At 42.9% G+C, this 11,959-nt stretch overlaps 1 protein-coding gene across 5 annotated transcripts in view; it reads right to left on the bottom strand.

The window, feature by feature from the left end:
* Nucleotides 1-1,378: 1,378 nt before the first annotated feature.
* The window catches only part of LOC147605514 (autophagy-related protein 13b-like), a 32,428-nt gene continuing 21,847 nt past the window's right edge, over nt 1,379-11,959 (bottom strand). For all 5 annotated transcript variants that reach the window (XM_086793238.1, XM_086793240.1, XM_086793239.1 and 2 more), the window contains 2 exons: nt 2,240-2,367; nt 1,379-1,982 (listed from right to left, as the gene is read on the bottom strand). In XM_086793238.1, the coding sequence (XP_086649364.1) occupies nt 1,745-1,982; nt 2,240-2,367 (366 nt within the window). In that variant the 3' untranslated portion in view covers nt 1,379-1,744. The remainder of the gene's footprint in view (nt 1,983-2,239; nt 2,368-11,959) is intronic.

Below are 11,959 nucleotides of genomic sequence, written 5' to 3'. Positions count from 1 at the left end.
CACAGGACTAACGTGCAACTACAGTACCTCGTTAATCTTGGCAAGGCCATGATCTTGGTGCTTTTAAAGCTTTATAGGGCATATGAACAAAATGTCGACTATAGTTGAGCCTTATGCTAAGGCTAAAAGCCTTAATTGGCAATTGAAAGATCAGCAATTAATCTAGGGTTATGTCTAGATGGGTTAGAAGCACCTTGTAGGATAGCAAATTGACTGCTCCTTTGCAGAGTAGAACCGATGTTGTATGCATCACATAACTACAATGAATTGTGGCTAGCGACTCACCACCCAATCGTAGGTTGAGTGCCTCAAACCACCTCGGAGACTAATGTCTGATTGCCATGAGCATGCCAAGCCCACATGACCCCCATACGACCTGCTTGTAGCTCCATGAACCTTAGGTGGAGTATCATCATTTGAATTGTTCAATCTTTCTTTGTTGAGCTTTGTCACATCTTTCTCTCTCCCTCTCCCTCTCCCTCTCTCTATATATCTCTTTCCTTGTGTAGCATCAACTAGTCATGGATTGAACCTCCATCTCTCTCTTTGCACATGCTCCATCCTGGCACCATGAGCGCTAACAAGGTATCAAAGCCACCTTCACTATGTTTCATTTTCCTGCAATGATGTGTTTTTTGTTAATGCCTTCAATCACCATTGGTGCATTTTTTCATATGAAGCATGCTTTAGTTACTTTGGAAGCCATGTATTGGCACCAAAAAATACACTTTTATTTCTTGTTAAACTAATGCAGTGCTTCCTCATAGCCTTTGAACTCCTTTTGTCACCACAAATCATCATTTTGATGTGCTTTTTTGGGCGTGAAAAACTCCATGGCTGAGAGTATCGCTTGGTTTTTCACATTAAAAAATCTTATAATTTTTATACATAAGTTAAGCTTATGACTTCTCATGTTACCCTCACACTTTCTATATGTTTTTTGTTACTTATAAACCAACTTTTGTTGGCATGAAAAACTCGAGTTAATCAACGAACAAGATAATTCTCTTGGTTTTTCACGTCCAAAAATCTTTCGATTTTTATTAATTTGAGGTTAGATCATGAATCTCCATGTCATATTCAGTCATCCTATGTATGCTTTTTGTTGTCCTTGAGTCAATTTTTTTGTGCGTGAAAAACTTGAGTTATTCACAAACGTGAATATCTCCTGGTCATGAATATCCCCTCGTTTTTCATGTCAAAAAATCTTTTGATTTCCTATCTTTGAAGATGACTTGTGTGTCTTGGGACCCTATTGACTTGCTGGGTATATGTTTCTTGCCTGTGTAACTCCTATTTTTCATCATGAAAAATGAGAGAGAGAGAGAGAGAGAGAGAGAGAGAGATGCGTTTGTTGACCACAACAAGAGCAAACATCTTCATCAAAACTATATGTTTCATTACCTCAAAACCCAGGGGACAAACCCCATCCACTGTATAAGCTCTTTTATGAGCAGGGAATCAGAAGAATCTCCTTGCTATGATGACAGGGACGCAACAAAGACCTCAAACCCCCAAGAATGTACAGATCGCCAAAGTTAGCTACCTTTTGTGGTGTTCGTTCTTTCATAATATTAACAAGTTTAGGAGTGGAACCCAAAATATCCAGTCATCTCCTTGCACTATATAGTATAACTTTATGTGATTGCTGTGTCAACCCTTTGCAGAGATATGAACCTTTTCCATACCTCGCATTCAATGTCTTGCTTAAGTTGATCAGTACCAGTATGTACACCTGTCCACGTTACTTGTGAAATAACTCCCTGAATTCTATGTACAGTTCAAGCTCCTTCAAAGCATGAGTAACTGTCTTCTTGTGCTGGTGTAAAAGCAGCACATTGTCTTTGTCCTGTTGCTGTGCACGTCTCAGTGGTGAAGCAGATCTGAGCAGTGTCACCACTGACCCTATGGCATCGCCTTCCGAAATCTTGCTTGAAAATCTCCCATCAGATTTCACTGACATCAACCTTGAGCTCGCCATCCTGTCAAAAACATGATTGATTGAGGTCCCAGTACAATGCAGAATCTCATCCATGCAAATGCCAAAGACACGGCAAACGTCAAGATCGAAGACATGCTGATTCTTGACAAAGCCCAAAACATGCCCAGGTCTACACCCTATGTCAACGCATACGAGTAGAAGATAATCATAATGTGGACAGGTAGAAGTTGGTCATTACGTAACTAAGGCAGATGATTACATAAACAGAGCTAACGTTTCCATATAGACCATGCTTACCTCTGATGTTGCTGCTCAACTGCAAAAGGGCATTCCAATTCCTCATCCTGTACGACAATAAAATCACCTGACTGCATTGACACCACACGAGGGTAGACCATTGTGTGACCCTCCCCATCTATTGGGACCTGTGAACAAAAAAAATTGTACATGATTCAGCTGAGTGGAATCGGCAAGTGGAGTTTCACAGAAACCTACCTAGTTTTGACACACGTCTTTCATTGTAACAATCCATGTCCCCTTCAACACAAACCAACATCCACATGCAATATATCTTGAGGTTCCTTCCAAAACTAAAAAACTTGACTTTAATATCACCCTGGCTGTACAAAGTAAAGTAATGTAATGTACCACATTCTCAATTCCACACGGTAAAAAACAAAGCTAATTAAATGCAGTCCTAATATGTCATTGTTAGAGACGGGTCTAATGGGGCCTAATTATAACCATGTCAAATCTTAAAGAGAACTAAGGACATTGCATTTAGAGAAGTATGCTACATGTGTTAGACGGGGAGCCATGGAAGAGAGAACAAAGGTTTAAGAGAGAGAGAGAGAGAGAGAGAGAGAGAGAGAGAGTGTTTGCACCATTCAATGCTCATAGTTTGATTGATGATTAAAATGGAGTACAAGCCTTAGTTTTATAGGCTTTTGTCATACCAAACCATTTGACCCTTATCCAATGCATGCTTATCCACCCATAAGAGGTGGTTCACACTCAACTACAAACTTAACCTTTTAAGGGGCTGTTCACACATGGTTACACATATAAGCTCCAAAATAACCTAACAGTGACCTCTTTGGAGCAAAGGAGGTAAGACCCAACACAAAAGAGAGATACTACCTTCTAACCCCATCACATGGTTTGTCAGAGCCGACTCATCATGCACACCTCCCATCATCCATGTCATGATAGCCCTCCAATCACATAATGCAACTAGGGTAGCCCCTTTGGCTCCTAACTGGGATAAGGATAATATAAAGCTTCTTATAACTAAAGGCACACACAAACAGAAGTACAATCAAATTTTAGGGAGACTATCCATGCAGAGAATCCTTATTGATGCTTACATACATAGAGATAGCTAGAATGTCCAATCATAGTCTTCCTCATTGAGGGAGGCTTGGGCTGTTGCAACAGTTATTTCTTCATCTTCGACTGGCACCTCCTCATCGTTAGCTATGAGATTAGCATGATGCTTTTCTTGCTCTTTTTCAAGCAATTGGATTCCTTGTGCCCCATTCTTTTGTAGTATCTACGTTGCATCCTCTTGTTATTCTTCCAATTTTGTGCTCCCACAACGGCTTTGTTGTAGTCAGTACTATTGATGGCTTGCTCAAGATTCTTTGTTTCTTCTATCCTTCTCAAGGAGCAAGGCCACTAGATCTTCAAACCTTGTAGTTGCTACACGCAAGATTTCCAAGGTGTCCTCAAACCCTATTATTCCTCGCATGCTCTTGATGAGCACAACCACTTTGTCTTCGTCCTCAGGTTCCCACTTGAGGCTGACAAGTTGTTGGGCTATTCACTCGAACTTGGCGAAGTGGTCACTCAACTCTTCACTGTCATTCATTTTCAGATCATAAAATTTTAGCTTTAAAAAGACTTTAGAGTTTGTGATTTTGTTGCTGAAAATACCTTCCAGCTTAGACCAGATTTGTTTGGTTGTGGACTTGAAATCAATATGATGCACTAGTGAGTCTCCAAGTTCGAGGCCTATGACTGTGATGGCCCTTTGGTTATGTTGTTGCCAGAGCTTTAGTTCAGGGCCCAAGGTTTCAAGATCTTTTTCTTCCTCAGAGACGACCTCCCATAGCTCCTCCTACATTAGGAGCAGCTGCATCTTTGTCTACCAAGTGGGGAGACCGCTGCCAAAACTTTTCAACCAGTGACGAGGACACGGCAAATGTCGAAAGCGCCATAATAATGAAGCAAGATAGATTCGGTGGGCAATCAAAAATTAAATGCTACTAGTGATAACACAAGAGAAGCTCAACAGATTCTGTGAGGTGAAGACTGCATAGTAAAAGGAGCTGAGGGAAGTCGAGGAATGTAGACATTGATGGTAGACAAAGAGTAGGAGAGTGACGGACACACACACAGTAACGGAGACTGTTACGACCCTGTGTTTTTCCCTCTAGACAACAAGCAGGTGTGCACGGGCATGGGCACGGGATGGACAGTGTGAACAGGCATTAGTTGGATATGAAAAGGAAATTCATAAGTGTGGCCAACCCAAGTGTGAAAGGGGACAAAAAGGATTTTTAAGCATGCATTTTGTTGCTTTTGGCGTTTTTGAGAAAAGCAGATCGCCTCTTTATAAGGTGAAGGGTTGCGGAGCTGAAGAGGGCAGGTCGCCGCGTGGAGTTGACGTGTGGTCGTCATGTGGTACAAGCAGGCGGGCTGTGAACAGCTGTGGGCGCCACGTGGGTTGCAGCCAGCGAAAGGACGCCAGTCGTGCTGTGTGTACGGGCTGCAAACAACCAGCGACCAGGCGACTGTACGCACAGGATGATGTTCTTGGAAGAGATGTGTGTTGCTCTTCATCTTGGACTTACGTGTATTCAGGGATCGCTTGACACGTCCTCTATCTTTCTCTCTCTCTCTAGGTTTTTGGCACCGTGATTGGATGGTGTATATGTGAGTTTATCTGTCATGGAAACATGACATTGGTTTTCGAGAGGAAACATGACTTTGGTATCAAGGAAACAGGCCTATGGTTTATGGATACAGGTCTATGGTTTATCAGATGCAGGTCTTTGGTTTCATGTGGAAAACATGTCTCTAGATTCATGTGAACAGGTTCTAGTTTTCTCGAGGTTACATGCAGGCTGTGACTATAGGAAGGACATGTGGTTTGGTACAACTCTGCTATTGTTTGGGAAAGGGTTGTGGGATCCATGATAGAGATGGAGAAGACCTTTTCAAGCACGGAGGTGTCGTACAGGTGTGCCTTCTCTATGGAAGGCTTTGCTGTAATAACGAGAGTTCTTTTTGGAAAAGTCCTGGGTGAAAAGCTAAAAGGGATTCTATTGGAAAAGGATTCGACGAGTTGTACTTTGTACTCAAATTTTGTTCAAGTAAAGAAATACCGCAAGGAGCGCCACTGCGTTTTGGGACCAATCGGTGTGCTTATACTATTTGCAGGAGCGCTCTAGCTCCCCCTGTTTGTTTCTTTTTCCAAGTCCCCATGGACGATGAAGTGTTTTGTGTGTGAGTGTTTGTTTCACCGCCCGTCAGTTTTCTAAAGGGTTTCATGGTTCCACGCTGGGATATCGTCGACTTTCTCAAGGAGGCGAGCCCGTGGTTGTCACATCAAAAGCTTCAACATGTGGAAGGTGAAAAGGAAGTACAGGAGATAGTGCAGGATTATGAGTCTTTGCCCATATGAGGTGAAGAGCAAAAGCTAAAGATGAAGCTCAAGAGAAAAGACACCAAGGACAGGAAGTAGTTAGCCAGGAACAAGAAAGTAGTTGAAGTGTTATGGTGCAAGAGATGGGTTGAAGACTATGGCTTTTGACACTTTGTCACCAGTGGTATTTTCACAGAGGCTTCATGGGGTTCGGAAGGCAGCTTCTTTCTATGTTTAGCAGTGGTGATCTACTATGCTTCATCAGGGACTTGTGCTTACCACTTGGGTGGAGTACAAGCAGGTTTTGGGTGCCTGTGGATGTATTAGATGAGGCTCAGATGGAAGTGGAGGAACTTGATGAGGTTCTTATTCCCGAGCAAATACTGGCACACAAGGAAAGAAAGGTACAAGGTAAAGTTTCCCGTCGCTATCTTGTGAAGTTTCAAGAACTATTCACTGATGGATGCGAAGTGGATGGAGGACGGTGACTTAGCAGATTCACCTCAGGTGTTGCAGCTTTATCTTGATGCCTTTGAGTTGGAGCCGACTCTTGCGACGGCTCATTCACGTTCAGTAGAGCATGGGTCTGGAGCATTGCCTGATGCTCAAGAGGGGGGTAGCACCTCCGCTCCCTTGTTATAGACAGGCTTAGTTTGTCATCTAGGAGTCGCTTGGTGACATCTTTGTATTCACCCGAGGTACTGAGACTGACAGTACATCTGCTTATGGGACTTCTATGATATTGTGTAGTAGTCACATGAGATGATGCTATTTCTGGAGTTGGTTTCCTTTGGAATGGCATGGTTTGGTTTAGTTCAAAGTCTGCAACAACCTGAGCTAACATTCGAGACTCTATGAAGGGCATAAGTCTTGCGAGCAGTCCTAGAGTTGGTTTGGTTCATATATGGAATGAACTCTATTTGTGCACACACTTTTTGAGGTATTATTGTATTCTGGTGCCATTGGATCCTGGTACCCATTGAGAATACATTGGGTAATACTCTGGAGCGAGTGGTGTGATGCATGTATATTGGTATGATACATCAAGTACTTTATTATGTTCATGGATGCATCACTGAGTGTGACTGCTACGGGATAGCCATGAGACATATGTTGGAAGTACTTAGTGGATGTACTGTTTGGATGCATTGAGTGCTTTCATATGCTCATGTTGTACCTCCAATCGTGGATATCCATGGGTGTAAGGCTTGCGAGCAACCTTGAGACTGTTATTTTGGAGTAGGTAGAGCATCTTGAGGAGCATATTGTTTGCGAATGCGTATATGTGTCATGCATATGTTTGTCATATGTAGAATAATGCATGGTTTTGTTTTTTGGCTAACACAGGTTACGTGTTTCCACTTGGTTTTAGACTTTTGTTGCATGTTCAGGAGGAACAAGCAAGAGTTGTTTGTCACTTCGATGTGATAGTGTGGCCTTACTTTTCAGAATGATTGTTTCATCACCTAGATGCACTGGAGGGACATTGCTTTGGTCATATGGAGAATCTTTTGGATGCTTACTGTGTCATTGAGTGCAATCGAGGATGCTTGCTATTTTTCAAGAGGGGGGTATGTTACGACCCTGTGTTTTTCCCTCTGGACAAAAAGCAGGTGGGCACGGGCACGGGCATGGGATGGACAGTGTGAACATGCATCAGTTGGATATGAAAAGGAAATTCATAAGTGTGGCCAACCCAAGTGTGAAAGGGGACAAAAGGATTTTTAAAGTTTGTAAGGTTTAATAAACCTTTTAAGGCTTAAAATATTATTATATTTATAAGCATGCGTTTTGTTGCTTTTGGCGTTTTTGAGAAAAGCAGATCGCCTCTTTATAAGGCGAAGGGTGACGGAGCTGAAGAGGGCAGGTCACCACGTGGAGTTGATGTGTGGTCGTCATGTGGTACAAGCAGACAGGCTGTGAACTGTGGGTGCCAGGCGGGTTGCAGCCAGCGAAAGGACACTAGTTGTGCTATGTGTACGGTGTAGGCATATGCTTACTTATGGTAGTGCTATGTGTGAACAGGGCTTAACCAAGGGCACTTTTTCCCATGTGGTTTTTCCCCTTGGACATCAAGTGTGAAAGGACACTTAACATATAATATTTTGTACTTCTATATTATATGGATGTGGCACACATGCAAGAGTTGACTTGCATTTTGTGGATACCACACTTTTGGCTCTCTCTCTCTCTCTCATTTCTGTGTGTGAGCTTCTCTACCCTGCACCTAACCCTAATGTGCAGGTTTGTGTGTGTGAGTGTGTGAGTCCAACACCCAACATTTGGTATCAGAGCTGGGAGCTGGCCCTAATATTCTGCTGCTAAAGAAAACCTACGAAATTCCGTCGACAGGCTGTGAATTTCCGTCGCTTGCGTTTTTCCGTCCATCGGATTCCGTCGCCTGCGTTTTCCGTCCGTCGGATTCCGTCACTGCTCCGCCCTCTGGCCGCCAGAGACGGGCGGCACTAGTGGGGAGCCCACCACCTCCGCCCAGCCTCCATGCGTTTTCTTTCTATGGATGAGGGTGACTCCATGGCAGATCATCTCACTAAAGTGAAAGATTTGCAGGAACAATTGCTCAACATTGATGAGGTTATCCCAGACAGACAGATGGTCACCAACACTCTTCATTCTTTACCGCCTTCCTACTTGGGCTTTCATACCTCTCTCAACCCCTCAATGAGAGGAGGTGGTGATCCCGTCACTTTTGAAGAGCTCGTGGGTTTACTCTTGCAGAAAGAGCAAACAAGAGCAAACTTATCGAGCAACCGTGGTGGAGAAAAGGCATTTACAGCCAAGGATAAGGGTAAAGCAAAGAGCTTTAAGCATAGGGGACAACAGTCTAGCAAGGCTGGTCATGGACAACCCTCTTCTAGTGGTGAAAAGTCTGACAAAGGGGATGCAAACAAGCCCAAAAAGAAGGGCAAATGTCACTACTGCCATAAGAGACTCTTCGGATAACAAAGCACAGCAATCAGCTAATGTAATCCAAGAAGAGTACACTTTTTTGGTCACATGCACTAGTGACACACCAAGTGCTTCAGACACTCATATGTCTTATATTGCATCTGACAGATAGCATGCATCATGGTATTTTGATAGTGGTGCTTCGAGCCACATCACTTCATGCAAAGATGTATTTTAGCACTTGGTTTATGCTTCAAATGGCCGCACTGTATCATGTGCAGATCATACCACATATCCAGTAAAGGGAATTGGTAATGTCATACTTATTGCAGCCAATGGTGCCAATATATGTATGAAAAATGTATTGTATGTTCCAGGGATAAAGAAAAATCTGCTCTCCGTCTCAGCCATAAACGACCAAGGTTTAAAGGTTGAATTTGAAGATGGGAAGTGTTTGGTAAAAGACCCATCAAAGGGTTATGAAATAGTCACTTCTGGGACACGATACAAAGGCTTGTATAAGCTGGACAGCTATGACAAGCGCACTTATGATGCAAATACAGTGGCTGCCCACACTCCTGCTATGCATGATGCAGAGCTATGGCATGCTCGTTTTGGGCATGTAAATTTTCAGAGTTTGATGCTTTTGCAGAAGCATCATATGGTTGATAATATGCCGCCTCTTGAGTCTCCACCAAGACATGTATGTGAGGGGTGTATTTTGGGAAAGATGCAACGAAAACCATTCCCCAAAGATGGAGCTGGTAGAGCTGAAAGTAAATTACAGCTCATACATAGTGATGTATGTGGTCCAATGCGGACACCATCCATAGGGGGGCATCTTTACTTCGTCACATTCATTGATGACTACTCCAGGTTTGCTTGGGCTTACCCTTTGAAAGCGAAAGCAGATGTGTTTACATGCTTTCGACACTTTGTAGCAATGGCTGAAAATATGTGTGCATGTAAAGTCCAAACACTCCGCTCAGATAGAGGTGGAGAATACATGTCAAATACATTCAAAAATTATATACTTCAAAAGGGCATCAAACACCAATGTACTGTGCCTTATACACCGCAACAGAATGGTGTAGCTGAAAGGAAAAATAGATCTGTCATGGAGATGGCAAGATGCATGGTGAAAGCACAAAAGTTGCCTCACAAATTTTGGATGGAAGCTATAATGTGTGCAGCTCATGTGTTGAACAGGTGTCCAACAAAAGCTTTGAAAACCATAACACCATTTGAGGCTTGGTATAGCCGAAAGCCAGCAGTGGATTATATGCGTACATTTGGGTGTTTGGCATATGCACATGTGCCAGAACAACTCCGAACAAAGCTAGATGACAAAGCAATTAAATGCATTTTTGTGGGCTACAGCAATGAGAGCAAAGGATACCGTCTTTATAATCCAACTACACGAAGGATTTTTGTCAATAGAGATGTGGTATTTGCTGAAAATTCAGAACAGCCCATGTACAGCTTGTATAAAAGCAATGATACAGGCATACAGGACATGTTTGATGGACTTTTACCCATTGCAATTAGGGGGGATTCAGATCAGCCAGCCCCTACACAAGAAAATCCACATGTAGAACATGTGGACCAGCCAGCCATTCAGCCCCCTTCTATGGAAGAAGTGGAAGATCTTGTCAGGGAAGAGCAAACAACCATAGACACAGCCAAGTCAGTGCCAAGATGGTTGCTGAAAACTTTGCAAGAAAGCAAACTTGCAGCTCCACTCACAGGTAGAACAAGGGCTAGTTCCAGCCATGCTTTGAATGTCCATCGTGGGGAGTCTGCATTCGCAATGGGTGGTCTCTTTGATTCAGAAGAGCCTTCTTCTTATGAAGAAGCACATGAGAATGAGCATTGGTTGCAAGCTGAAATTTCTTCTATAATGAAGAACAATACATGGGATCTTGTGGAATTGCCTAAAGGCAAGCATGTAATTGGAACAAAGTGGGTGTACAAAGTTAAAAGAAAGTCTAATGGTACTATTGACAGGTACAAAGCAAGACTTTGGCTAAAGGCTATTCCCAGAAAAAGGATAGATTATGAAGAGACTTTTGCTCCTACTTCGAGAATGACCACAATAAGATCAGTGATTGCATTGGCTGCCCATAAAGGATGGAAAGTGCATCAATTGGATATCAAAACTGCATTCTTAAATGGGGATTTACAGGAGGAAGTATATGTAAATCAGCCCATTGGTTTTGTAGTTCCTGGTGAGGAACATAAAGTATGCAGGTTGCACAAAGCATTGTATGGGTTAAAGCAAGCTCCAAGAGCTTGGTATGATAAGATACATGCTCATCTAACCAGCCAAGGTTATGAGAATAGTCCAGCTGAAAGCACATTGTATGTGAAGAAAACCGATGCCGATATTCTCATAGTCATCTTGTATGTAGATGACATGCTCATTACAGGTACAAGCAAAGCACAAATTTCAGATTTCAAAGCTGATTTGAAAGCTGAATTTGATATGTCAGATTTGGGGCCTTTACACTACTATCTCGGCATGCAGTTTATGCATACAGATGATGGCATTGTTATGCAGCAAACTAAGTACATAAAAAGTTTGCTAAAAAGGTTTCACATGGATGAATGTAAGCCCATTTCTACTCCGGTAGAACCAGGTGTACGGCTTACTATGCATGATATTGGAGAGCCTTTTGAGGCCGGCATTTACAGCCAGGCAGTAGGATGCCTCATTTACTTGTGTAACATGGCCAGACATATCTTTTGGGGTGTCTTTGTTGAGCAAATTCATGCACAGCCCAGGCACAAAGCATTGGCAAGTAGTCAAACGCATCTTTCGTTATCTTAAGGGTACCCTGGATCTTGGTTTGTTCTATCCCGGGGGGGGCAGCTTACAGCTTTATGCATACAGTGATTCAGATTGGGCTGGTGATTATGATACCAGGCAATCCACCATTGGGAATTGTTTTTTTCTTGGCAGTTCATGCATATCTTGGTTGAGTAAAAAGCAACCCACTGTTGCTACATCTACTTGTGAGGCTGAGTACAGGGCAGTCTTTACAGCTATAGTAGATTGTGTATGGTTGAGGAGACTATTGGCTGATCTTCGTGAGTGTCAGCAGACACCCACCACCATTCTCACTGATGGCCAGAGTGCTATGGCCGTGGCACGAAATCCAGTATTTCATGCACGTACCAAGCACATAGAGATTCATTATCACTATGTCAGAGAGAGGCTACATGCAGGGGAGATCAGTTTATCTTACTACCTTACACAGGATAATGTTGCAGATCTATTCACAAAGGCTTTACCTCAAGAAAAGTTTGAAGCTTTCCGCAAAGCTTTGGGCTTACTCTCATACAGAGAGTGATCTGCTACCTTGTACAGGTTCACACTTCCACTACAGGGGGGATTTGTAGGCATATGCTTACTTATGGTAGTGCTATGTGTGAACAGGGCTTAACCAAGGACACTTTTT

This window comes from Cibotium barometz, chromosome 59 (genome assembly GCF_041138505.1).
Source record: "Cibotium barometz isolate CiBa-2024 chromosome 59, ASM4113850v1, whole genome shotgun sequence".
Taxonomy (NCBI): Eukaryota; Viridiplantae; Streptophyta; class Polypodiopsida; order Cyatheales; family Cibotiaceae; genus Cibotium; species Cibotium barometz.
This window is presented reverse-complemented; position numbering and strand designations above follow the sequence as displayed.